This window comes from Myotis nattereri, assembly GCF_964212035.1.
Source record: "Myotis nattereri genome assembly, chromosome: 1".
NCBI classification, from domain to species: Eukaryota; Metazoa; Chordata; class Mammalia; order Chiroptera; family Vespertilionidae; genus Myotis; species Myotis nattereri.
Window position 1 is genome coordinate 197,396,390 of NC_138075.1, and position 27,763 is coordinate 197,424,152.

At 41.3% G+C, this 27,763-nt stretch overlaps 1 protein-coding gene across 1 annotated transcript; it reads right to left on the reverse strand.

Moving 5' to 3' along the window:
• Nucleotides 1-470: 470 nt before the first annotated feature.
• On the reverse strand, nt 471-16,735 carry EXOC1L (exocyst complex component 1 like). The gene is made up of 3 exons (XM_081097114.1): nt 16,019-16,735; nt 6,269-6,399; nt 471-875 (listed from the first exon to the last, which is right to left on the reverse strand). The coding sequence occupies exons 1-3, from the start codon at nt 16,137-16,139 to the stop codon at nt 609-611; spliced, it is 519 nt and encodes a 172-aa protein (XP_080953240.1). The 5' UTR covers nt 16,140-16,735; the 3' UTR covers nt 471-608.
• Nucleotides 16,736-27,763: the final 11,028 nt, after the last annotated feature.

The following is a 27,763-nucleotide window of genomic DNA, read 5'->3' on the forward strand; positions in this document are numbered from 1 at the left end:
AAAAATTAGTTGACCATAAATGATGAGTTTATTTCTAAACTCTCAACTCTATTCCATTGGTCTATATGTCTATCCTTAAGCCAGTACCACACTGTTTTGATTACTGTAGCTTTGCAGTAAGTTTTGAAAATGGAGATTGTTTGGCCATTTGGGGCCCCTTGGAATTCATATGAATTTGAGGACTGGCTTTTCCATTTCTGCATACACACAAAAAGCCATTGGAATTTTGATAAGGATTGCAATTGAATCTGTGGATGACTTTGGGTAGCGCTGACATCTTGACAATATCAAATCTTCCTACCCATGAACATGGGATGTTTTTTCATATATTTAGGCCTTTCAAGATACTTCTTGATACTCTTTAGTAGAATAATAATTTAGCCAGAGCCATCTGACCCCTTCTAAAGTTTCCAAGGAATACGTGGGCAAAAGTCCCAAATGTTGAATGATTGCATTGAAACACATTTCCCTGCAATTCACAAAGCATCACTTTATTTCCATATAAATAACAGTCACTGATGAAGGGAAAAAAACAAAATCATGACTGCCAATATTTACTTAGGAAACCATTTTCATAGAATACGGATGGAAGAAAATGGAATGCATCTTCAGAGTGGCAGGGGACAGAGGGACAGGCACAGCAGGTTGAAAGCATAAAAGCATATTCTCATAAGAACCAAGCAATCCTTGTTGTTGGAGGACCAAATAGAATCATCATTAATGTAAGTCGAATCAAAGTTCACGATCTGTAAGTCCTTCTTAAGATATGCATGATTCAGCTTATTTACAGTTCGAGCAAAGGCATATTTAGAAGCACAACTATATGCTTCCAAACTGTACACTTTCTTGAAGTGCAGATCAAAAAATGGATTGTCCTAGAAAAGAAAGAGAGACATGATTTTGTTTATAGTCAAGAAAATTACTAGATTCTCTCATATTCTTTTGTATATGCTTCTTGATTATAAAGAATTAGTACCAAACATATTTCTAAAATCTACACATGAGCCTTCCCAAAGCTACCTAACCTGCTTCAAACATTGTTTCTAAGAAAATCATAAGGATTATTTATGAAGCGTCTATAATTTTTTCAGTTATACAATTAGAACATGTCTCAGAATGTGTAGTTATCTATTAACTCTTGCCAGGGTAGTGAATTTGAGAGGATGGATAGGGATGAAAAAAGAATAAACTCATTTATAGACTTCTGAAGGGGAGAAAATGTTTCTTCTTTTCTCCACTAGGAGGTTGGTTCCTTGTGCTAATTCCAAAGGTAGAAGGGTGAAGTACAGGAAGGCTAATTAGCTTGTGGCATACCACACACAGATCACCAACTTGCTGACTTTGAAGTCAATAGCAAAGAACTACCTTTGAAGTTAGTAACAAGGATCATTAAATCATTGGACTGAAACAGAAAAAAATTACTAAAGGCTGCCTCTAGGCTTTTTGGATTGCTCTAGGCTTTTGTTATACTTCTAGTGGAGGTGTTTTGAGAAAAAGCAGACATCAAATCTAATCTAAGTCCTGTATGTTAAAATAATACTTGCTAGTGTTACTAATAACAGTAAAAACAATGCCTTACATTTATAAAGTGCTTTTCAGTTTACCAAATGCTTTCACATTCATTATCTGCCTAACTCCTAACTCTCCTTGAGAGTGGAAGGTTTGAATTATTTATCTTTGTGTTCATGGCAACTACTAGGTTCTCAACATGTGTTGAACTGAGCTGAAGTAGTTCCATAAAAATGAAGTGGAGGTAAACATTGCCCTTTAACTGGTAAGGAGGCAGATAGAGACCAAACAAGAGTCTGAATAATTTGTTACCATGTAAACATTATATAAGACTTAGGTATTTGCAATTTCTTTTTGTTAAAATATATTTTTATTGATTTCAGAGAGGAAGGGAGGGGGAGAGCGATAGAAACATCAACGATGAGAGAGAACTATTAATTGGCTGCCTCCTGCATGCCTCACACTGAGGATTGAGTCCACAACCCCATCAGTGCTCTGAATCAAACCTTGAGATCCAGGTTCATACATAGGCCGATGCTCAACCACTGAGCCATGCCAGCCGGGCTGCAAGAAAATTCTTGCATGAGGCAGGAAAAACAAGATGGGTTTTGAGGTTAAACTACCATCTTGAATCTCTGATGTAACCATGGACAGAGTGCTTATGTGATTGTGACCTTCACTTTTCTTCTCCTTTTTGAAAGGTCTGATATGAAATTTACATGCATAGTATGGAGCTTAATAAATGATAGTTCCCTTTCCTAAATCTGTCCCCAGTAAGATTGTGATGCTGGTGTTAATACCACCTTGCGTTATACCATTAACAGAATTTAAAAACAACATTTTAAAAAAAGAATGTACATGGGTGGTGTTAAGTGTAGTGTTCCCCTAGTCACATCTTGTAAAATTTTCCCCAGGTGTCATAATTGCAGCAGAAAATCTCAATAAAAGGAAATCATATCCATTCTATTACCAAATACTAATCACACACCTTCTATAATTTATTCATTGAAACAGTTATCTTATCATGTAGAAAATATACTTAATGCTTTTGAGATATTTTGAGAGGATTTTTTCCTTTAGCCTAAAAATTGAAGCCTGAGCAGGCATGCACATAGAATACAAGTTCCTTCCTCCCTCTCTCCTTCCCTTCCCTTCCTTCTTTCTTTCCTTCCTTCCTTCCTTCCTTCCTTCCTCCCTTTCTTCCTTCCTTCCTTCCTTCCTTCCTTCCTTCCTTCCTTCCTTCCTTCCTTCCTTCCTTCCGTAATGAATTTGAGAGTATGGGTAATGATGAAAGAAGATAAACCTACTTACAGACTCCTGGAGGGGAGAAAGGTTTCTCCTTTACTCCTTGGTGCAAAATACACCAAATTTTAAAAATAGGATTCCTCTCTCCCTCCCACCCTCCCTTCTTTCCACCCTTTCTCCTTCTCTCCTTTCTACACATTCTCCCTCCCTCTTCTCCTCCTTCCCTCCCTCCCTTCCTTCCTCCCTTCCTCCTTTCATTTCTTTTACCCTCTTCCCTCCCTCTCTCTTTCTTGACAGAATCTTAGAACTAAAAGGGACCTCACATATCACTCACTAATCTCTTGTTTGTAGCTTGGATGGTAGTTTCCAGAGAAGTGAAGCCTAGGTCACACATGAAGTTACTGGTAGTCCCAGGACAAGAACCAAGATCTTAGTTAACCCAATCCCACTTTTTGCTACATCATTCTCTCTCCTGTTGCACTATGCCAGTCTCCAAGTCCCCAGACATTTTGATGTTTGCATTATAAATTGACTTCCATTTTAATTCCATCCTTTTTAAAGCTGACAATTCTCTGGCTCAAATTGCTCTATTTAAAACTGTATCATTGATAATGAAAAAAATATAGTAAATGCTGACTCCTAAGGATTCAATTCTAAGAGGAAGGAGAGTGGAAATTCCCAGAACTGGGATATTTTTATTTCATCCATAGAAAATAAATCTTTAAAAGGACTACTCTTTGGATTTAATAGGTTTTCTTCCAGCAATTTAATATTTTAGGTCCAAAAATGAAGAGTAAAATAGAAATAGTCAACTTTTAAAAATATATCTATTTCACTATCAAAGATAATGTATTGTCAGAAAAATGCTGTATGAGTACTTAGGAAAGGAACAATGAAATCCTGCATGCTTTTACCAAAAAGTCATGCTAAACATGCCAAATTTTAAAAGTAAGATGCCTAGGTGATAAATCAAGATAATAGCAGATAGCATATATTGATTTCAGAAGGGTCTTAAGGACACAATTTACACATTCAGACTAAATAATTAATTAAGTAAGGCAGAATTAAGGGCTTATGTGTGTCTAATTTGCCATGTGTAGCCTCAGAGCCTGGCAGGGCCAAATATCTATAATAATAAAAGCATAATATGCTAATTAGACCGGACAGCCGAACGAACTTCTGGACTTCACTCCAGATATCCTTCCAGATGAAGCCACTGTGGCGGGGCTGAGGCAGAGGTGGTTAGGGGCGATCAGGCAGGCAGGCAGTGTGGTTAGGGGTGATCAGGCAGGTGAGTGGTTAGGGGTGGTCAGGCAGGCAGGTGGGCAGTTAGGGGTGGTCAGGCAGGCAGGCAAGTGGTTAGGGGTGATCAGGCAGGCAGGCAGATGAGCAGTAGGAGCCAATGGTCCCGGATTACGAGAGGGATGTCTGACTGCCAGTTTAGGCCCGATCCTGATCCCTGTGGGATTGGACCTGAACCAGCAGTTGGACATCCCACAAGGGGTCCCCAATTATGAGAGGGTACAGGCTGAGCTGAGGGGCCCTCCTCCCCCGTTCACAAATTTCATGCACCGGACCTCTAGTATACTATAAATTCTCAATGAATGAGTGAATGTATTTGAATTTGTAGAGATGTTAAACAAGCAATCAAAACAAGGCAAATTAACAGATTTCTGGGTAAAGTCTAGCTCTGCTAATTAATAGCAACATGACCTTGGCAAGTCTATTAATCTCTTTAAGTCTCATTTTTCTCCTGTAGATCAGGAGTAATAAAGAATGTAACTCATGTGGGTTTTGTGATGATTATGTGGCACTTGGTAAGAGTTTGCTAAGTGTGAATGGTAACAGGTAGCAGTACTACTCATTGTAATAGTAGTAGTAATGATAACTTATCAATTACCTAGAAGTATGCACTTAGCCCTGCCTGCTTCATCATTTTTATTATTGACTTGAATGAAGTCCTAAGTGTTGTGCTCATTAAATCTGCATCATATTACAGTGAATATTTTAAAAATTATAATGTTAGAAGATTTGATAGGTGGGAAGAATAAGCCAGACTAAGAATATGGCATTTAGGAATAGGAATAGATGAGTTTAAATTCTAATTCATCCAACAATAGCACAGTTACTGGTTGAAGGCTATAGTAAAAGATGAAAAGTCATGGTCCCAGTTTTCTGGAAGCTTTCCATCCAGAGAAGAGACAGAAAAAGCCAACAATTGCAGTTTGTCGGATTATGGCTATAACACACTTACCAGTATATCCACAATTCAATGGGGGAGACGTGAGTAGGACTTTACCCAATGAATCTGGGAAAGGGGTAAGAGAGAGAGGTGATTGGGCATTCTAAGCCTCAAGAGTCAGTAGTGAAGCACAATGGATTATAAAGTTTAAGATAGGATGACCAGAGAGAAAGAAGTCAGATCACCAAGGACCTTCATTTAGATTTTATTCTATGTAAGTAGAGGGTATGGCAGGCCAGGTTAAATGGCAATTCATGCACTAAAGACCTGAGGTTTCAAATAAGTATTTAATAGAAATAAGGAATCCATGTCAAAAAAAATATAAACTAGTCACCCTATGTCTAAAGTATTGCCTTTAATTCTGGAAAAACAGAAGCATTTCAAAAGAGAGAGAATAGTGTAGTGAAGGGTGTTGAAGCAATGTCATGGAAACAAGTAACACTAATGCTATTACCTCTGAGTGTTTATATTGTCCTGTCATATTGGCGTATGTGATCTTCATGTGAAAGTTATTTAAAGGATGAAATGGGGTGCATTTAACCTAGAAAGGAGAAAATTTGAGGGAACATTATAATCAGCCTCAAGTATTGGAAAGGCTGCTATATGAAAGGAGGATTGGATTTGTTCTGAATTGCTCCAAAACTAGAACTGATGGGTAGAGATTTTGATTAAACATAAATAGGAAATTTAAAATTAAAGCATGGCAATTCAGAAATAGAATGGACTTCCTCGTGTGGTAATGAGTTCTCCATCAGCAGAAGAGTACAAGGAGACTAGAAAACCACTTGTTGCAAGGTCAAGTGGAGAGATTGTAGTATACAGACTCTCCCCCGCCTTTCAATGTGTAGGTAGTAGGATTTCCAAGAAGTATTGATCCTTCTGGAGGATCAAGTGGCTAACTGACAGAAAGTTTGAAGAAGGTGAGGGAAGGAATCCCCCAGACTTACGATGGAAGTTGAGGAAGAGAGAGAGAGAGTGGTGGTGGAAGCACCATATATTTAAAGTTTCTGAATTGATGGATTGTGTTTAACCTGTTAAGAAGCCCTTGGGAAAGATGCTTTTAAATTTAATAGACAAAATTCAAATTTAAACTCATAAAAACAAAACAAAAAGCTCCCACTACATCATCCCAGTAGATTACACTTTACGACTTCAGAACAATATGCCATCTTAACACTTAATTGCATGCCAAGAATATGTGAAGTAGGATATTGAACATAAAGATCTCCATCTTATCGATCCCACATCTCCCTTATAGAGTGTAACACTTACAGTATCTGCTTCTTTTCCATCAATCATCTGCAGATCATTCAAAGACCACTTTTTTGTTACTTCATATTTTTCATCTAAACCTATTCTGTAGTGTTTCACCATAATTATTTTTACTTCTTCATTTTTGGTCACTGTGGGACAGAAAAACACTTAGTTTACATAAACTCTTAGAAGATAAGTTATTCATCATCTTACTTTTCAATATTTATGTATCCCTTTTTCTTACTATGAGCTTGAACCTACCTTGTATCTGTACCCCATTTATGAACCCTGATGTATCTGAACCTTCACAACCATGCCCCCAGATTTGCCCTATGTGTTAACTTTATTTTTGCTACAATTGTGGTCACATACTGCACAATAATATCTGTCATATAGAGCACTGAGCTGTGTGCTTTCAACTATGAGTTTTGTGTTGGGGAATGGGGTTCAACTCAGGGCAGGAAACAAGAGGCTTAGCGTTGGCTTATGGTCAGTGCCAAAGTATTTACCAGAACAAGTTGGAATTTTAATTTATGACAATAAAAGTAAGTGAAGTCAGGAAAGTAAACAGCTCTGCTCACATAGCAACACAGTGTTAAAGAGTGACCATGCAAGTACTACTGTGTATGCTTTCTTTTAAAGTCACTGTGAGATTTTTAAAAAATTTATTGATTTTAGAGAGAGAGAAGGGGAGGGAGGAAGAGAGAGAGAGAGAGAGGCATTGATTTGTTGTTCTACTTATTTATGCATTCATTGGTTGATTCTTGTATGTGCCCTGATTGGGGATGAAACCCGCAACTTTATCATATGGGGACCACACTGTAACCAACTGAGCTACCTAGCCAGGGCCAAAGTTGCTGTGAATTTTTTTTATATAGAAATGCTTGCATCACAGCTACTGTAGACCTAGTTGAGATTTTTAATCCTCTGTAGTGCATCCCTAAAATTCTAGTATTCAAAATGTGTCACTGAGACCAAAAGTTTCAGTACTATGCTTTGAAAAGTGTGGCAAAACCATTGCTAATTTTATGTGAACAAAATTAGGAAATAATTTCCTGGCCTTAGAATCATTGTCTTTGGTCTCACGAGAATACATCAGAAGAATCCACATTTAATGTTAGCAATCCTGAATTGAAAATTATTGAGTTAATAAAGGAGTATTTATTGGATACAACTATTATAGATGCCACAGAGGGTAGTATGAGACATGGCCTCTGTCCTCTAGAAATTTATGGTTTTGTTGGGGAGACAAAACTAACAAACATGAGTTACATAAATTATATATATTATAAAGGTGTATAGAGCTGGCAAAATCAAATATCTTAAACTTTCTTTCAAGATGGATGACATCAGTTAGAACATTGTAAGCTGGCTTTGTCTTCTAAGAGTGAAACCGGATCTGCCTTTAGGGAAGACTCTTTTGGTTCTAGAAAGTTCTACTTTGGCATGCCCTCCTAGTTGAGAATGTACCAGACATTATATTATAATATAATCATAGTGATAGGTAAGTGATGTGGAGCAGACTGTGTGCTTAATAGGAGTTCTGAGAAGGGAGAGACTTGGAATAGTTAAGGTAGGCATTATGAAATAAATACCATTTGAGTTAGAGCTTGAAAATTAGTTCAGTTTGGAAAGGTGGGGATGATACTGAAGGCATTTCTAGGTGAAGGTAGCAGGAGGAAATGAATGGAAAATAGAAATGGAACTGTACCAGGCAGAGTTAGAGAAAGTGAACAATATAGATTGGCTGATATGAGGTTGTGGTGGGCAATCAGATTAGCTAGGTTAGGAAGGTTGTGTAATGTTTTGAAGGAGTCCAGATCAGAAAAGTGACAGGAACCACTGTAGACTTGTGGTGTCTGACTCCTGCTCTGGGAGGAGGGATGGGTGGCTGGCCTGGATAGTGAGGGCTCCAGAACTGGGGCTGGCGAAGGAGTAATTGTCCTCTGAAGGTGCAGGTGTACTGCTGCTAAGGCAACCAGTTGAGCTTAAAGTTGATGATGGGGCTTAGTCCCCCGGAGAGATGAGTCTGAGAAGGTTGACAAATCTAAGAAGAGGAAGCTATGTCAGGTGTTCAGTGAAAGTTGAGCAGGAGACTAATACAATGGTGTCCTGTTAAAGGAGCAGTTTGCTGGGAGCAGTGATACACAGGATACAATAAAGAAGAAAAGAGAGTGGAACTAGAGGTCCCTGGAAGAGGCAGTGCAATTTAATGGACTCTGACATTAGACATTCTGGATGCAGATCATGACATCACTTCTTACAGTGTGGTCTGAGTAAATTACTTAATCTCTAGAAAGATTAAAGCTCAGTTTTCTTAGGTAGAAAGTAGACATTAGAAACCCATCCTATATAATAAAAGCCCAGTGACTGAATGGCAGAACGACCGGAATGGCCAGAACAACTGCAGCCCCTCGCCCTGGCCAGCCCTGCCCCTGATCAGCCCCCATTAGAGCAGGCCGATTGAACCCCACAAGTGCATGAATTTGTGCACCGGGCCTCTAGTAAGGTATAAAGATAAAGGATCAAGTATGCAAATGACTTAGGGTAGTACCTGGTTTATAGTAATTGTTCAAGTGTTTCATTTTGTTTCTTTTAAGAGACTATTGTAACATAGGCATAGGATGTGGGCTATGGAAATAGAAGTGGTAAATCCAGGTAAGATCTCAAAAGAGGCATTGATGACAATTAATGGAAATCAAAACAGGAAGGTATGGAAGTGAACTGGTTGAGTGGAATAGCCATCTACTTCAGAAGAGAAGGAGATGGAAGTTTATAATTTAAGAATGGAGATACGGACTTGAGATTTTTTCGGTGTGGACAGGTTTGCAAGACTAGGTGTGTAGGAAAAAGAGCAGAGGAAAGAGGCGAGACAGAGTGGAGAAGAAAAACATGCCAGCAGAGTAGTCTAAGAAGGAGCCAGGGGAAAGGGACAAGCCTAACAGTGCAATGCTATGGAAATTGAGAGATTGGGAATTTCAAAGATTTGGAGATAATCCTGTGAAGTCACTTTGTTAGGTAAAGTTGGGCAAAGCCAGAGTTCAGTCCAGGCACTGCATCTGGAGCATCATTGATTTCCTCCCTAAGGGCAGTTTCTCTGGAACAGCGAAGGCAGAAGACAGCTAGAGTAGAGTCAAAAAAGAAATAAGAAGAGACTAAAGGTTGTGATTTAGATACCATGTCCCAAGAGTTTGAAAGAGGAGGGATTGCATATTCAAGAGACAAAAGCAGTGATGGAAGGCCATGTCCTAGAGGAGAGCTAGAACAGAAGATCTTAACCAGGAGTTAAGAAATACCTCAGAATTCTGAAACTGTGTGCAAAAGATGGTGGGTTCCTGCCCATGTACATGTCTCCAGCCCTACAAAAGGTCTCTTTCGAGACAAACAAGGCAGTTGTGTCTGACCAGACAAAGGCTCTATCTCAGAACCAAAGGACAATATTCTTGTTCTGCCTGCTGTCTCACTCACTACTTAGGGCGTGGGAGAGGGTGGGGATGGAGGGACATAACAGGACACTGTATGAAAATGTAATTTGAAGAAAATTCCACTGCCTCACCTACATGTTATAATAACCAGCTAATTGATCATAGACCCACTGATTCATTAATTTGATAAATGTTTGAATGCCTTTTTGAATAAAGCCCTGTGCTAAACACTAAAATAATGAATTCCCATAAGGCACGATTCCTGAGATTACAGGGAGTGGGGGCTTCATGAAAAAAATACATGATCTCATAACTTTGTAAATTGCATAAATGTCTAACCACTATCCTGTACACCTGAAACTAATATAAAATTTTTTTTAAAACTTGAATCGGGCCAGTGGATTAGTTGATAGTAATGGGTCAGTGTTAATTTCCTGATTGTGATGGTTGTATTGTGATTGTGTAGGACAGTGATTTTCAACTGGTGTGTCATAGGAATTTTTAAAACATATAATACCTGACTATTTAATCAGGGACATTGACCTCTTTTCTTTTAGATTGTCAAGTAAAAAAAAGGACAACAGCCATCACAACAATAGCCATTCAATGTGAATGAATCAAAATTATACCTTTTTTTGTGTGTGCAGGGTCAAAAAAATATAATCTGTTTTTTGGTGTGCCACTGAATTTTAGTAATTAGTTTATGTGTGCCATGAGAAGAAAAAGGTTGGAAATTGCTGATGTAGGAGAGTGCCCTTGCCTGTTATTGCAATAACATACTAAAGTTTTAGTGTGGGCACTGGGGCATCATGTTGGCAATTTACTCTCAACTGTTTCAAGAAGAAAGTTATTTGTACAACTATTATCATTGTAACTCTTCAGTAAGTTTGGGATTATTTCAAAATAAAAAGAAAAATTATGTTTAAAAAAAATAAAACACATGATCACAGTGCTGGGAGTGAGGCAAGGACGGGAGAAGGGTCATCTTCATCCCTCTGGTGATCGGGGAGAGCTTCTTGAAGGAGGTCATCTGAGTTGCAAAGGGCAGGGGGAGTTACAACGACGAAAGGGAAAAGGACGTTCTGGAACAGCATGTATACAAAAGAATGAAACACTTGACACTTTTTAGTAGTTACAGGTATTTGGTACTGCTGGATTGAAGTGTGAGGGTGACTAGGTGCTATGACGGAGGATAGGAAGGAGCGAGTTAGTCCAGAATGCTAGGTGGAGGCGTTCAAATGTTATCCTGAAAGCGATGTGTTTGTGGGGATTTAGGGGAAGGGTTGTCACGAAAAGATTTTAAGTGAATAGATAGGAAGAGCTTTAGATTTTAGAAAGTTTTGGTTTTTTTTTTTCCTTTTTTTGGCAATTCTATAAAGGATTGGTTGGAGGGAGAGAATGGAGAAAGAGAAGTTAAGAAGGTAGGATCTACCAGTTAACAAGTGTTCTTACACTTAATGGTCACTGTCCCACTAACCCCAAACTAAGAAAATTAGAAGGTGCTTTAAGTGTTAAGCTTTTGGTACAATGATGCAGCACAGAGACAGTCCAGCCTCCTTGATTTGGCAAAATATCCTCCTCTGGAGCCAACAAGGCTCCCAGATTGTCCTTAGCCAAGAGTCAAAGAAGTCTACGCAAGCTGGACAGGACCCAACCCCTAATTCCCACACTTGAGCTGTGCTGCCAGCCAGAATTAAATGGCCATATCCACATTAATGGAGTGGGAAAGTGGAAACTTATCACACTGTCTTAAAACAGAAACGTGTTTATATAGTCAAAATGCTAGAGAGTTGGTTTCAGGAACATCAGAGGTGGCACTGAATAATTATTATTTAGTGAGTAATATCTATAGACTGAGGGAAATTCAGAATGAACCTGCTCCAGTTTTAATATTTTAGTTAGCATTTTCAGAATTATAATTTTAAATTATGTCCGCCATATATTTTCATTTTTAATTTCAAAATAAACATTATCATTAATAACTGCCTCTATTTTCCTGTTAAAATAGTCACTGTTATTTATGAAGCTAAATGGAAAGAAGATAGGCCAACTGAACAAATGGAATTCGTCAGAATAGAGGGAAAAGTAACTCATGCGGAAGCGGCACAGCAGCACTTTAAATAAACAAACGACTTATTTTACAACCCTAGTGTTATATAATTGCTTCCATCATTGAAATTAAATAATAGGGAAAAGCTACCATGAGTTATCAAAGACAAGCAGCTTCATTGAAAATGTTTCAATGTATTGATGATGTCTTAGGGTCATTGAGGATGCTATTATTGATTTCATCAAAAAAGTAATTTTCACATAATATTTTTTCTAGAAATATTTTAAAAAATCAATTTTGGGACTACACCGGGTACTACAGATTGAATGTGTGTGTCCCCTGTCGCCAAATTCATATGCTGACATCCCAAACCCCAAGGTGATAGTGTTAGGAGGTGAGGCCTTTGGAAGGTGAGTAAGTCATGAGGGCAACACCCTCTTAAATGGCATTAGTGCACTTATAAGAAGATGTGAGATCATGCAAGGCTACAGGAAGAGGATGACTGACTGTCTATAGGAAGTGAGGCCTCACCAGACAGGGAATCTGCCAATGCCATGATCTTGGGCTTTCCTGCCTGCAGACTGAGAGAAATACTGTTTCTATGAGACAACCAGTCTCTAGTATTTTGTTTCTTTTTCTTCCTAACTTATTCTTTTAAAAATACCCTTATTGTACTATTCTTATTGTAAACTGGAGGCCTGATGCACGAAATTCGTGCAAGAGTAGGCCTTCCTTCCCCCAGCTGCCAGCACTGGCTTCCCTCTGGCACCCGGGACCTGGGCTTCCCTTGTAGCCCTAGCTTCGTCCAGAAGGTTGTCCAGAAGGATGTCCAGTCTAATTAGCATATAATAGATGATTTGACAAAATTGTTAGATTCTCTGGTTCCCAGAGAAGTAGTCCTATTCTGGCATCAAAATGTAATATGTGTGGGGAATTTATGCATACTATTTTCATAATTTTATTTATGGATATAATTTTATTTATAAAATATATAAATAATTTATATATAATTCAATTTATAATTTCTTCATTATATATTAAATATATGTACTTATATATGTTTGCAGTATATTTTATTTTTATTATAAATATTTATCTACAGTATATATATATATATATATATATATATATTTCAGCATATGTTTTCACAGTAAATAGATTTTTTCTATATATTTAAAACATATAACCCAACCTTTTAGTTTATTTATTTGGAAAATAATTTATCATGTTTGTTTTTTCCTACTTAGGACTTAATAAGAGAGTGCTACATGTGATGTAAGTGTTATTATTTCCATTTCAGAGATGTCAATACTGAGGCCAGAGAGGTTAATTATTTTGCCCCAAATTTCACAGCTGGCAGGTAGGCAAAGCAGAGTCCGGTTTCACACCAGTTCTGTCTGATTCCAAGCCTTCCAAGGTTCATTGCAGCATGCCCTGCTACTTTCCATTTAATTATGGTTAATGTTTTATATGCTATTTCAAATCCGTCAGAATTTCTTTGATTCATTTGTATTCTCATCTTTGCATAAATGATTTACCCTTCTGAGTGCCCACACATAATAGAACTCCTACCTCCTTCATAAGATGCTGCTTTTAACTGCCAGGGGAAATGATGTTCTAAATTGGGGGAAGCTAATTTCAAGGATAAATAACCATGCAAACCCTAAGGTGGGAAGGTACTAAGATGCCAAGAAATCCGCAATGTAAATCCTAGCAAAGTACAGAGAGGGCGATTGAACATATGATATCTGCTTTTTTACATCAACCAGGTCATGTATCAAAATAACAGCCAATCACACTCATCTGGTTGCGAGACCCCTACAAGTGATAGACTCCGATCAGGTAAACAGACTATTTAACTTATTTAAACATATCTTCTTTAAATTTTGAAAATTACATGATAGGATTTGGCTAGTCCAGATGTGCAATTCTTAAAAATTTAGAACTGCTGGATTGTAGGACATAAAAGAAAATCACAAGTATGCATCTCTCTACTCCCTGGAGGTGACCAGCATTTCCATGTCTGGAGTTACTTGCCTCAACAATTGTGACCTGACCTGTTTGATTCACATCAATAGAAATTTTCTGAGTAAAGCATGGTCAAAGATTTAGGACTGTCAAGCATCGCATTGATTTTTGCCTTAAATTACTGTTCTGTCTAAATGTATTTGAAATGGTCATAAAGAGATGTTGATGTTACATTTGGGGAAAGTGCTTTCAAATTGATGGATGTGATGTAGACCAGAGTTGTGAAAGGTTAGTGAACTAATATGATTTATAATCTTAACTTTTCTCTGAAATATCACAATATTGTCTTCTTTTCCTCATATCTGAGAGGACCTTGTTTTTCCTTGCTTCTTACAGGACAGAATCATTGAATTTTACTAAAGACAGGCATCACCTACTTCATTTGGTCATTTTCCAGATGAGGAAATTGAACCTTAAAGGGGTTGCCTTCACACATGTTAATAATGCCAACTCCTTGACCTTCCAATCCTACTTAAAAGATTCATATCATTTATGAAAAAAGGAAGCAAGTGACCCCAGCCCATAATGTCTTTCTCAGAATTCAAGGATGCTGGGAGGGGCAGGGAAAATCACATCCATATCCAAAAATTTAATGTTAGGAGACTTTTTTTCTCTTAGACAGAAGAAGTTTATTTAATTATATAGTTGGAAAGAGGCATTAAGATATGTTTGATAACCGAAGGACTTGTATGCATGCATATAAGCATAACCAATGGACATAAGACACTGGTGGGTAGGGGAGGCCAGGGGATTGTCAAGGGCGGGGAAAAAAAGGAGACATATGTAATACTCTTTGTAATACTTTAAGCAATAAAACATTTAAAAATAACAACAACAACACAAAGATATGTTTGAGAAAGTAGGTATATACATTATTGCAATTATTTTTTAAAGTTTTTCTTTAAAAATACTGCATACCAATGTTACCTGATGGGTAATTAGCTTTATAAAGTAAGATCTCAATAGGTATAAAATTATTAAATGTTAATGTTGGAACAAGCATATTCTCTAACATATTAAGTCCAAATAATTTGCCATTTGATGGTTAGGATACAATACAGTTTCTAAAATTGTACCATTTGACTTCTTTCTGCACTTTGAATTCTTTTCCTGGGCCTGTTAAGCTTTTTACCTTGCTATAATGAAAAATCCCCACGTTTTGTACTTGTATATAGCAAAATATGCTTGGTAAAGTGTTAGATGTATATACATATCACACTTTTTATTATTGAGTGAATATTATACTTACTAGGATTAATAGAATTTTAAAGAACTCTTAACACTTTAAAAAAGATGTTTTACTTCCCTTAGAGTACTCTCTCTTGATACCATTAGAAAGTTCTTCTAAGCCAATTACCTGGAAGGGAATGATAACAAGTTGTTTTCTGAAAATGCTGAGGTGTGTGCCTTATAAAGGGAAGTTCACTGTGAACACTTAGAGTTTCTAAGCTCTTTCCTCATAAGGCCCTGGAAGGTATTAAGAGGCATGAATTGGGAAACAGGAATGCTGTGCATTACATGCAATAATGGCACAAGTATTTCTGTCTAAATTCAGCACAGAAATTACTGGCTAGGCAAATCATACTTATGTGCCAAGGCCTATTTCTACCTTTGGACAATTTTCATGAATTTTAAAACCACGGGGAAATATTTTAGTTAAATAGTTTAGAGGAACTAAAAGATCCATCTTCATGAGCTAATTTCTACCATTAAAGTATTATTTCTGTGAGCATACTTCCTAGAGGAGAAAAAATTTTAGAGATAATTCTCTATTAAAAACAAGCCCTCAGAAGAAAACACAAGACCTTTTTTCTTTCCTAGCATGCAAAGAGAGAGCCCTAGTTGTCCAGACTCATTGGAAATGGAGTTGTATAACACAATTCTCCAACATATTTGAAATATACAGAGAGCTCTCCTTTGCATTTTTAAAAATGAGCTCTTCCACAGTAAAACTGCATGCCATGCAAGTGAATTACATAAAAGACTGGAAACAAAATAATAAAATCAGGAAAAGTACAAACCCACTTTCATTTCTGAACAATTGGCCAACATAGTCTTAATACAGCATTCTTTTCTATTTCCCATTTTAGTACTTACAAAATTATGTAGAATCCAAAATTTTAAACTGAGCATAGTCAAGTTCTATCACGAAAAGATACACGTGCTGTTATTCTATAGGAAAATACATACAAAATATGTTCCCCGATCACTCAAGCATCTTGGGGTTAGTTACGTCTAAAAATGATAACAGAGAGAACATATTACCTGACACACAGAGGTAATACCTGTCCTGGACCGAGAGCTCTATTTGGATAAACTCGTACAGATTCTGCGAGAGTGGCTTAAACAGTTTCTTCTCCAAGTCCTCCTTCACCAATGATGACATTTCCTCCAGTTCCACTTGGCCTGATATCTTGGCTCAAACTCACCCCTTCTCTCCTTTTGCTGCTTAGATTCCTGGTTTTGGTTTGCAGCTCCTCAGTGAGCCCTGCCCACCTCCCAGCGCTCACTCTCTTCACATCTCCTTCCCAGCCAGACCCAGGCTCCCAGAGCACTCAGCGCCGTCAGACCCCTCGCTGCGCTGCGGTATCTGCTCAGTGGCGGCAGCACGAGCAGCAGCAGCCAAAATACAGCAGCAGCACTGGCCCCACCGCCACTCCTCAGCGTCCAGGCTCGAGCAGGCTGCTCTCTGGAGCTCTTCCGTGGTTTGCTGATGGGGAACACATTTATGAGCCGCCGCGGCAGAGAGACTTGTGGAGTCCCTGGTTATTCTTGTGTAGCAGCCTTTGCCCCTTTCTCATGACTCTGCAGAGGAAGCCCACTACCTCAGCTTGATTCTATGATATAGATCAGCTGTCTGGCTCTATTGATTGGGATCATCTTCCTTTAAGAACTTGGTTATCATCGGCAAGAGGAAGAGCGCCCGTGCTTGCTCCTGACATTTCCAACAAGTCTCTTTCCCTCCTTTCTTGCCCCTCCTGCAATTCATTTAGACCTTTGCATTTTTTTTTTTTGAGGAAGTTAGCACCAATTCCTCAGTTCAAATGATTTTTGAAATGGGCTCACTTTAATGTGGTTTATTTCACTACTCACAAAGAAAAATTTACTAGGTACTTACTGGGGAAAAGCATTATATTTGCTTCTTGGGAGTGTGGTTTCCTCTCCTTAAGGAGAGCTTATAATCTAATAGAGAGGAGTACACAATTATCAGAAATGCTTAAAAGTGATAAATGGCCCAAAAGAGAAGAGAACATAGAAAAGATGTTTGTACCTGGAAAGTTCTCTGGGAGAAGAGCTGGAGCCTGAAGAATGCAAGGGAGTATGGAGGTGGGGGCACGGGCATGTTCTGTGGAAGGAACATTGCGAGCCAGAGCCCGGCACCAGCACAGCACAGGGGGTGTTTGGGAGGACAGGAAGTAGCCCAGTTTTCCTAAATTGTAGCGTGTGTGAAGGCAGATAAGGCCGGAAAGGTGAATTGGGGCCAGATTGTGAGGGGCCTGGAATGCCAGGCTAATCCTTTGGACTTTATTCTGTAGACGTAGAGAGCCAGTGATGATTGGGGGGGGGGGGGGGGCATTCATTTATTCAACAAATACCTTTCTAGGAACTGGGAATAGGGAAAGAAAAATAGAACAATTAGTTGCTCTTGTGGAGCTCAGTGAGGTGGAAGGAAGGTAAAGAAATAAACAAGACACTCGTCCACTCAAGGTGCTCTCAGTTGCCGATAACAGAATACATGACATAAAGTTGTGAATAGGGAAGACTTTAAACAATCTGTCCTAATAAGAGGTCTGCAAGAAGGTGGCCCAGGGTTAGCTCAGAGATGAGGGTCTCAAGTGCTTTCCATTCTCCTGAGCCTCCATTCGCAGATGTTGGCTTTCTGTCCTCAGCCGGCTGTTGTTCAGCTCCAAGGCCCAGAAGAAGAGGCTGGGGGTGAGGAGTGGCTCTACTTGATTTCTCTTTTTGCCAGAAGCAAAATGTTTACCAGAAATCAGGCAGCAGATGGAAAGATGCCTTTACATCTCGCTGGCTGTAACCTGGTCACCTGCCCATGCCCAGAAAAGCAAGTATTTGTCAATTCTGACTCCTATCATGGGAAAGGGGATTTTCTAACTCGGAAAAAAGGGGATGGGAATGACTGTAAGGAGGAAACCAATGGTGTCTTCCGTGGCTGCTCTAAGGAGAGATAAATGGCATGTCTGTGGCTAGGCTGAGTTGTGGAGTCCTGGGTGAGACATGTGCTTTCTGAGCCTCTGATCAGCTGAAGGATCATTTCCAGAGCCTTTTCCCACTTCAGTATTCTCCTATTCTGTCTGTGGTTCTGGGACTCTACTAAAATAATTTGGGCAAGAGGACCAGAGAACTAGTACTATGCTTTTGGATATGAAAATGGGAAAGAGTAGGTGGATCAGACCCACAACTTAGGCATGTGCCCTGACCGGGAATTAAACCCATGACCTTCTGTCAATGGCAGGGGGTGGAAGGGTGGGGGGTGAAGGAAAGAAGACATATGTATTGCTATTTGTAATACTTTAAACAATAAAATAAAAACCCCATGACCTTCTGGTGCACAAAATGATGCTCCAACCAACTGAGCCACACTGGCCAGGGCACAAGGAAGGAATTTTTAATATCTACTGTTTCACTAATGAGGCCCAGCTAAATCTACCATCCTGGGTAAAGTATTGAAGCATGTGTCTATGTAGACATAGCCCAGCCGGTGTACATACAGGGAGGCAAAGTACTCAGAAGAGAGACTTCCGTGCATAGAAGACTCATTGATGAATTAACCTTTGTGTTAACTGAGGAACCGAAGCCTGAATTCTAACAGACCCACAACTAGGGAATGGACTATAATTTCTAAGTCTAAAAAATAGTCCATATCCATTTTATTTTTACTAATTTTTATGCCAGAGACTGAGGGATAATTTTTCTTTTAATTTTCAGTTTTGGCATCTAGCTTTAATCACTTCCCAACCTAGTCTTTAAAAGTTTTATGTTCTCATGCTACCACAGGATTATTTATTTGCTTAAAAAAAAATCTGGGAGTAAGTGTCCTATAAGCAACCAGATAATAACGTGTGCATTTCATTCTCTGTTTTGCATATTCGCAAATTATAGGAGTGGTGGGCTTACACAGAGCTCGGGGCTAAGGCACTTAATCGGTCCTCTGGAATTACAGAGTTGGCCTACTTGAGAGTTCGTTGAAGCAAAGTTCTGCTCTGTTCAGGGCTGCTCTGTAGGTGCACGAGTAGGTAGTGGCAAATACTGTGAAAAGAGGCTGGGCCCAACTTCTTTGTCTTCTTTCCGACCCACATTCCACAGCCCCTTTGCTTGAGCAAAAGGCTGTGGTTGTGCATGCCTCACATCACTATGTCCTGCAGTGGTCTCCAGGAGACACGGGAAAATACTATTTATCAGTGCTTACCAACGCGGGGCTGTGTGCTGGCCTTTGAAATAGACATCGTTTAATTTAATCTTCCAACAAAGCTAGGAGGTAGATCTGTGATTGTCCCATTTCCCCTCTGAGGAAACACAATTCTGTGGAAACAGGGTAGCCTCTCTTAAACCTCCACAATGGAGGTAGTGCACTTCTGTTCCACATTTATTGCTTTTTCCTTTTTTTTTTTAAAGGGGAGAATGATGATTTTTATTTTTAAAAATATATTTTATTGATTTTTTTACAGAGAGAAAGGGAGAAGGATAGAGAGTTAGAAATATTGATGAGAGAAACATGGATCAGCTGCCTCCTGCACACTCCCTACTGGGGATGTGCCCACAACCAAGGTACACGCCCTTGACCATAATCGAACCTGGGACCCTTGAGTCCACAGGCTGACGCTCTATCCACTGAGCCAAACCGGTTAGGGCAATTGCTTTTTCCTTTACAATGGTTCTCAACCTGTGTGTCGTGACCCCTTTGGGGGTCGAACGACCCTTTCACAGGGGTCGCCTAAGACCATCAGAAAACACATATATAATTACATATTGTTTTTTTGTGATTAATCACTATGCTTTAATTATGTTCAATTTGTAACAATGAAATTGGGGGTAACCACAACATGAGGAACTGTATTAAAGGGTCGCGGCATTAGGAAGGTCGAGAACCACTGCTTTAGTAGGAAAGTATTATTGTAACTAAATGTTTTTTATTAATAAAGTCCTGAACTTGATGCCATTTGATGTGTGATTATATAACAGATGGATAAAAGGTAGTACTATGTTGTATTTCTTAAAATTTTATTATAGGAATCAGGACAGTATTGGCATAAAAATATTTAATTTCTATTGCACACATACATTCTGTTACTGTATCATGTCATAGTTTATTTAATCCAAGAAATATTTGTTCTTTAATCACAGTGCTTCCTTGGTAATTCTAGTTTAGGAATAGTGTGTGTGTGTGTGTGTGTGTGTGTGTGTGTAAATATGTACAATGAACTGAAGGTATGTGTGCTCTCAAATTCATATGTTGAAATTCTGCCCCCCAATGTAGTGCATTAGAATATGGGGCCTTTGAGAGGTAACTAGGTCATGAGAGTGGAGCCCTCATGAAAGGGATTAGTGCCCTTATAAAGCCCCCAGAGAGGGTCCTCCATGTGAGGACAGTGAAGGAACCAGGAGGCAGTTTTCACCAGACACGGAATCTGCTGGTGCCCAGGTCTTGGACTTCTCAGCTTCCAGAAGCGTGAGAAATAAATACTTGTTGTTTAAGCGACCCAGTCCATGGTACACTGTTATAGCACCGACTAAGACAGTGTGTGTAAATGTGTGTGTGGGTGATGATGTAGGATAAATTACAAGTGGATGTACTTTGTAAGGTGTTCTTTCATGCTTCCATCTGTTTTCTTCTGGTTTTGGACACTCCAGATAGTCCCATAAGTCTGACTGTTGTCAGAGTTGTTAGAGAATACAGCCTCCCCTTCTTTTTGTGATCGCTCCTCCCTGACATTGCAACACTCAACGAGGAGGACTTGCTGAGATACTTGATATCTTAGGCTTCAATGTATCACCAACAGTGCAGACTGTGTCATGGTCAGGAGGCTTCAGTGGTTCATGGTCGGTGCCAGAGTCCTCATTAAGAAAGGGTTGCTCTGGGTCAGCCAGGGAGGGAGGGAGTGCAGCTCTCCTTTCCAAATGTTCTAACACCATTTACAAACTCTGGACTTGCAGAGGCAGTTTCCTTTTAAAAGCAAAAATGGAAAAGAAATTCAAAAAGTACCCTATGAAAATATAATTCTTTTGACAAAATATATATACCAATCCGTTTTCAGGGGAGACCTTGTCTTTTTATACAATTTTATAAACATTTAAAGACAGGTTATAAAGAAAAAGTTTGTATTTTCTTCTGTATGCTACAGAATAATACTGAGAACACATTTTTGTTTTTTTCTATTTGGTCCATGGAATACACGATGTATGTTCATTAAGAGGCTACTTTAATGGGATAAGGTAAAAAGGTTTATTTCTACAGTGGCTTCTTTTGTCCATGCTAAAATATATATAGCAGCTAGGCAGATATTTTCAAGCAAACCGTTTTCTTATTTTGGAGATAAGGGGATTGCAAATTAGTTAACGCTGAGAAAATCATAACTTGATATCTAACCGATAGTAGCCAATTCATAATAAATGCTACCAGTCGTATGTACTTACAATGAGCCAGGCAGATGTTAGCTCACTTAATCCTCCCCACAATCCTATGAGGTAGGTATTATGTTTTTCAAATTGCACATTTTAGACCCTTCAATTCTGATGGGTCCACAAAGATGCCAGTAGTTGAAGATTAGGAAGGATGAGGTCCTCTCATAATAGGTGCTTAATAAATGTCTCTCAAATGGATGAAAATAGAGTTATTAGTGTTAAAGAAAGGCCTTAATTTTTCCTTTCCTACACTAATACCCACAAGTGAAATGGGACATTTCAAGGTCAATATAAAGCATGCAAATGCTATCTATTATTTTTCTTTGCCAGGCACTCTTTCCTTTCTCCTGGTTAAAGAATCCACCTTTTTTATGCAAAAGCCATTTCAAGTGTAGGAGTGGGGCTGCTCCCCCTGCGGTTTACTTGACCACAGCACAGGCATGAGCACATGGCCCTGGCCTGGCATAGCTAAGCAGATCCTTCTTCCCCTGGTCACAGTGATTGGTTCAGGACTCGGCATGTGAGCCAAGCAGGATGGAACCTACCCTAGTGCCCCTCAGCTCCAAATCCCACCCTTCTTTACCTTGCTTTGTGATCTTGGAGCTGGGCCTCCATAAACATTTCTTTTTCCTGCCAGTGGGATGTTAAACTTTATCAGTAGAGGGCGATGGTGTGACTCTGCAGGGCAATATCAGCAGGAAGATATTTTCCTTCCAGGCTCTGGTTCTTCATTATTATTACTAGAGGCTCGGTGTGTGAAAATTTGTGCACTCGGGGGAGGGGGTCCCTCAGCCCGGCCTGCATCCTCTCACAGTCTGGAACCCCTCGGGGTATGTCCACCTGCCAGCTTAGGCCCACTCACTGGGGGATTAGGCTTAAGATGACAGTCAGACATCCCTCTGACAGCTGGGAGCCCTTGGGGGATGTCTGACTGATGTCTTAGGCCTGCTCCCCTAAGCTATCAGTCGGACATCCTTAGTGCTGCTGAGGAGGTGGGAGAGGCTCCTGCCACCGCCTCTGTGCTCACAGCCGTCAGCTTAGTTTGTGGCTGAGTGGAGCGCCCCTGTGGGAGCTCACTGACTACCAGGGGGCAGTTCAGTGTGCATCATAGTGACCAGTCATTCCTGGTAGTTCCACTGTTAGGGTCAATTTGCATATTACCCTTTTATTATATAGGACTAGAGGCCCAGTGTTTGAAATTCATGCACAGGGGACGGGGGGAGGGGCATGTGCCTCAACCCAACCTGCACCCTCTCCAATCTGGGATCCCTGGAGGGATGTCTGACTGCCCATTTAGGCCTGATTCCAATGGGCAGTTGACTTCCCTCTCACAATCCAGGACTGCTGGCTCCCAACTGCTCACCTGCCTGATTGCCCTAATCGCTTCTGCCTGCCAGCGTGATCACCCCTAACCACTCCCCTGCCAGCCTGATTGATGCCTAGCTGCTCCCCTGCCAGCCCAATTGCCCCTAACTGCCCTCCCCTGCTGGCCTGGAGCTCCCAACTGCCCTCCCCTGCAGGCCTGGTCACTCCCAACTGCCCTCCCCTGCAGTCCTGGTCACTCCCAACTGCCCTCCCTTGCCAGCCTGGTCACTCCCAACTGTCCTCCCCTGCAGGCCTGATTGCCCACAACTGCCCTCCCTTGCCTGCCCGATTGCCCCTAACTTCCCTCCCCTACTGTCCTGATCACCCCTAAGTGTCCTCCCCTGCAGGCCTGGTCACTTCTAACTGCCCTCCCCTGAAGGCCTGGTTGCCCACAACTGCCCTCCCTTGCAGGCCATCTTGTGTCCACATGGGGGTGGCCATCTTTGACCACATGGGGGCGGCCATCTTGTGTGTTGGAGTGATGGTCAGTTTGCATATTACCTCTTTATTATATAGGATTACTTAGTGTGGTAACCTCGAAGCTGCACAGGGGGATTCCAGGTCTGCCCTCAGGCCATGATCTCCCTCCCATCAGCACACACCCATGACCTCTGGCGACAGTTGATTGCTTCAATAGGCCAGCAGCCTGTCCACACCCTCCCACAATGGCAAGCTGTTTCTATAGACTGGTCCTGGATGGTGCCCCATGCCCAGTTAGTTGACTACTAGCGGGTTTTTGGTTCCTGTGCAAGCCATATCCCTTTCTAAGAGGCATGACTGTCATCTTGAAGGAGTGGGGGGCTCCTTTCATCTTTAGTCCTTTGTTGTTCACGCATCCTTTCAAGTTAGTAGCTGCTGTTTTATACCTGCTATTCCTGGACCCCTTAGAGTCCCTTTTTTATTTTGTTTAGTAACTTCTATTTTTAAAAAGGGGGTTAACTTTAAATAAACTATCTCCTACTGTTCTAGTTAAAAATTCTTTATGTTAAATTTTCTCTGTTTAAGTAGCCAGTGTGGTTTCTGTCTTCTGACTGGATCCTAGTTGATCTCTCTGAAATTTTAGAGATTCTTGGGGAAAAAAGCTTTCTCTCTCCTTACTAGGCCAAGAGCTGTCACGCTGATTTGTTTCAACCTTCATTGCACCCTCTACTTCTTGTTCCAGTTATATGTGCCCTTGTTTTATCTCTCAATCAGATTATACGCTCCTAAAAGGAAATAATTGTATTTTAGCTACCTCTGTATTCTTATCTCCTGGCACATGACCTAGGAGATGTCTCATAACTATTTGTTGAATGGATAGAAAAATGCTGGATTACAACTCCTTGAGGTCAGGGACCATGTTTTACATCTCTTTGTATATCCTGGAATATCTACCACAACATCTTACCTATAGATGATCTACACATATTTGGTGAGTTGAGTGAGCCTGTAAGGTAGGTAGTACAAGTGCCATTAATATTCCCATTTGAAAGAGAAATAAACTGAGGCAGAGAGAAGTTAATGTTTTTCCCAAGGTCATCAAGTTAGTATGAAGTACTATAGCTTGATTAGAACCCAAGTACCTTACCACCTACTCCAGCGTATTTCCCACTACCTGTCATCACAATAATAGCTGTTATAACTGAGCGATTCTTACGACTTGAAGACAAGGATGTCATTGAGGAGTCTCACATGGCAAGAGTTTCTTCTCTCTTGCATATGTTGTTTTGGACTGAATGTTTACGTCCTTTCAAAACTCACATGTTAAAGCCTAACCCATAGTGTGATGGTATTAGGAGGTGTGGACTTTGGGAGGTGATTAGGTCGTGAGGGTAGAGCCCTCCTACTGGGATTTGTGGCCTTAAAAGGAGGCTAGAGAGCTAGCTCACTCTCTTTCCTTCATGCCAGGATACAGGAGGAGTCAGCATCTGCAACCCAGGAGAGGGCTCTCATCAGAACCCCACCACGCTGGCACCCTGACCTCAGACTTCTAGCCTCCAGAACTCGGAGAAAAAAGACACCCAGTTTATGGTATTTTGTTATAGAGGCCCAAACTGACAATGACGTATGTTTTGAAACCGTCTTGATTTTCATAAGATTCAGTATGTATCATGACCTTTATTGACAACAGATACCTGGATATGACTCCAGTATTGATTTAATAAGAGGTGAAGATTAAGAGTATTGTTGCTGCATAAGAAGAGGAGTTGGAAGGTATGAGGAATCTTGCATTATTTTCTTGAGAATGACAAATTGTAAGTTGATCTGAATCTCTTTGGTTTCCCAGAATTTTTACTGGCTGGGTTTATTCCACACACACCTCCCCCCTCCACCTTGGCAATATCTCATGAGCTATTGATAAATTATTAAGCTCTGATGCAAACCCAAGTGCCAGGATTAACCATAAAATGGTGTCTGCATCTGGCTCTAGTCAAGAGGCAGAAAACACAATAGTTATAGTGACAGAGAAAATTTAAGGTAAAGAATTGTTGACTAGGTATAAAGAATCTTTACCTGAAAAAAGCAAAAGAACAACTCTGGATTCAGCTACTACCATCCCCTTGGACTGAGGAAACAAAGAGGTTGAAATAATTAAAACTTCAAAACTGAGAGGAGAGGCCCTGGGGAGCTGAAAGTCAGGTCTCTGAGAAAGGGTGCTGTTCGGCAGATATCTTGAAAAATGTACCTGGGATTGTTTTTAATTAGGTATGGTAAAACATGCAGACATAGAAATATTCCTGAAGGAAGAAGTTTATACTCACAGATCTCTAAAAACAGGAGGCACAGTATTCCATGGAAGGTCACCTATAGAAGCACCAGGGTGGGTCAGGAGGCAGAAGAGGAAGGAGGAAGTGTGGGCACAAGCCTGTGTTGTGGTCTCTTTAGGAAAGGTAAGGTAGGGCATGTCGAAGAGTTTAGAACTGGCTAGTCGAATAATTTATGCAGGCTCTGGACTATAGGGGTGACTAAGGGCAATGGGGATATTGGTTCCGTGTATGAGAGTTTGATAAAGGAAGTGGTTGTGGGCGTAGGCTCTGGGCTGGTTGGTTTGCACATAAAAGCGTACTCATGGGCAACTTGTTTGCTATCTTAGGAATTAGCTACCTTTGGAAGGTGCAGTCCTCTTGAGTCTTCAGGGCCTCCAAGATGTCAAGGCATTATAATGTACTAGAGGCCTGGTGCACAAAAATTTGTGCACTCGGGGGGGGGGGGGGGGATCCCTCAGCCCGACCTGTGCCCTCTCACAGTCTGGGACCCCTCGGGAGATAACGCCCTGCTGGCTTAGGCCTGCTCCCAGGTGGCAGAGGGCAGGCCTAGTCCCTAGGTGCAGCCCCTGGTCGGGCTCAGAGCAGGGCCGATTGGGGAGTTGGGGCGTTGCCCCCTGTCATGCACAGAGCAGGGAGATCCGGAGGTTGTGATGCCACCCTCAGTCACGCTCAGGGTAGGGCCGATTGGGGGGTTGGGGCACCGTCCCCTGTCACACTCAAGGCAGGGTCGATGGGGAGGTTGTGGCTCCACCCCCTGTCACGCACAGAGCAGGGCCAATCAGGGGGTTGGGGCACTGCCCCCTGTCACTCACAGAGCAGGGCCCATCAGGGGGGTTGGGGCTCTGTACTCTGTCACACACAGAGGACGGCCCATCAGAGGGTTGGGGCACCGCCCTCTATCACCCACAGAGCAGGGCTGATCAGGGGATTGGGGCGCTGCCACTCTCACACTCAGGGCAGGGCCGATGGGGAGGTTATGGCTCTACCCTGCCACACACAGAGCAGGGCCCGTGGGGGGGAGGGGGGGTTTGGGGCGCCGCACCCTGTCACACACAGAGCCGCAGGGCGATCAGGGGGTTGGGGAGCTCCCCCCTATCAGGCACAGAGCAGGGCTGATCAGGGGGTTGGAGCGCCTTCCCCTGTCACGAACAGAGCAGGGTGGATAGGGAGGTTGTGGCCCCACCCCCTGTCACACACAGAGCCGCAGGGCGATCAGGGGGCTTGGGCGCTGCCCCCTGTCATGCTGATCCCGGTGCCAGGAGGCCACGCGGCTCCGCTGATCCCGGTGCTGCGAGGCATATTACCCTTTTACTATATAGGGTAGAGGCCTGGTGCACGGGTGGGGGCTGGCTGGTTTGCCCTGAAGGGTGTCCTGGATCAGGGTGGGGTGCCTGGCCAGCCTGGGTGAGGGGATGATGGCTGTTTGCAGCTGGTCACACACCCTTCAGGGTGGGAGTCCCCACTGGGGTGCCTGGCCAGTATGGGTGAGGGGCTGAGGGCTGTTTTCAGGCTGGGGGTGACTGAAGCTCCCAACCGCTCCTTTTTTTTCTTTTTATTCTGGGCCAGCTTTAGCTTTGAGGCTTGGCTCCAGCTCTTAGGCCTCCACTGCTGAAAGTAGGTTTCTGGCCTTTGCTTACAATGTTGCGATCCTGCTGGCTGAAGCCCGGCAGACTAAAGCAGGTTTCTGGGGTTTTGTTTAGCTTCTATATTTGTTACATAGTTGCTTAGAGTTGCAGCTCAGAGGCCTGCAGCGGCAGGCGGGGAACGTAGGAGTCCTCTGTCACTGAAGCAAGCAAGCCTCATGTTAGTTTCAAGCTGCCTGGCTGCCGGCTGCCATCTTGGCTGGCAGTTAATTTGCATATTGCCCTGATTAGCCAATGGGAAGGGTAGCGGTCGTACGCCAATTACCATGTTTCTCTTTTATTAGATAGGATAGAAAGTAAAAAATATGGTTAGTACATTGGACTAGTATTTCTGAGTTACAAGGGCCACAAGCTGCTTTCCTGAGACTTTCTTCCTATAAATTAAACCTCAGCAGTGTTAGGAAGAGAGGCAATGTTGGCAGTGGCCAGAGCTTTCCAATGAGCAAGTTGCAAGTGGCAACTAGTTAATGTGAGATATACTAGTACATAAACTGGGTCTGATATAGATAGTAATGGGTAAGGAATAAATAAGAGACTGGGAATAATTTTAAATACAAGTTACAGTAATTAGAGAAATAGAAAGTTCCAGAAGGGCATGTCTGGACTATGGGTTT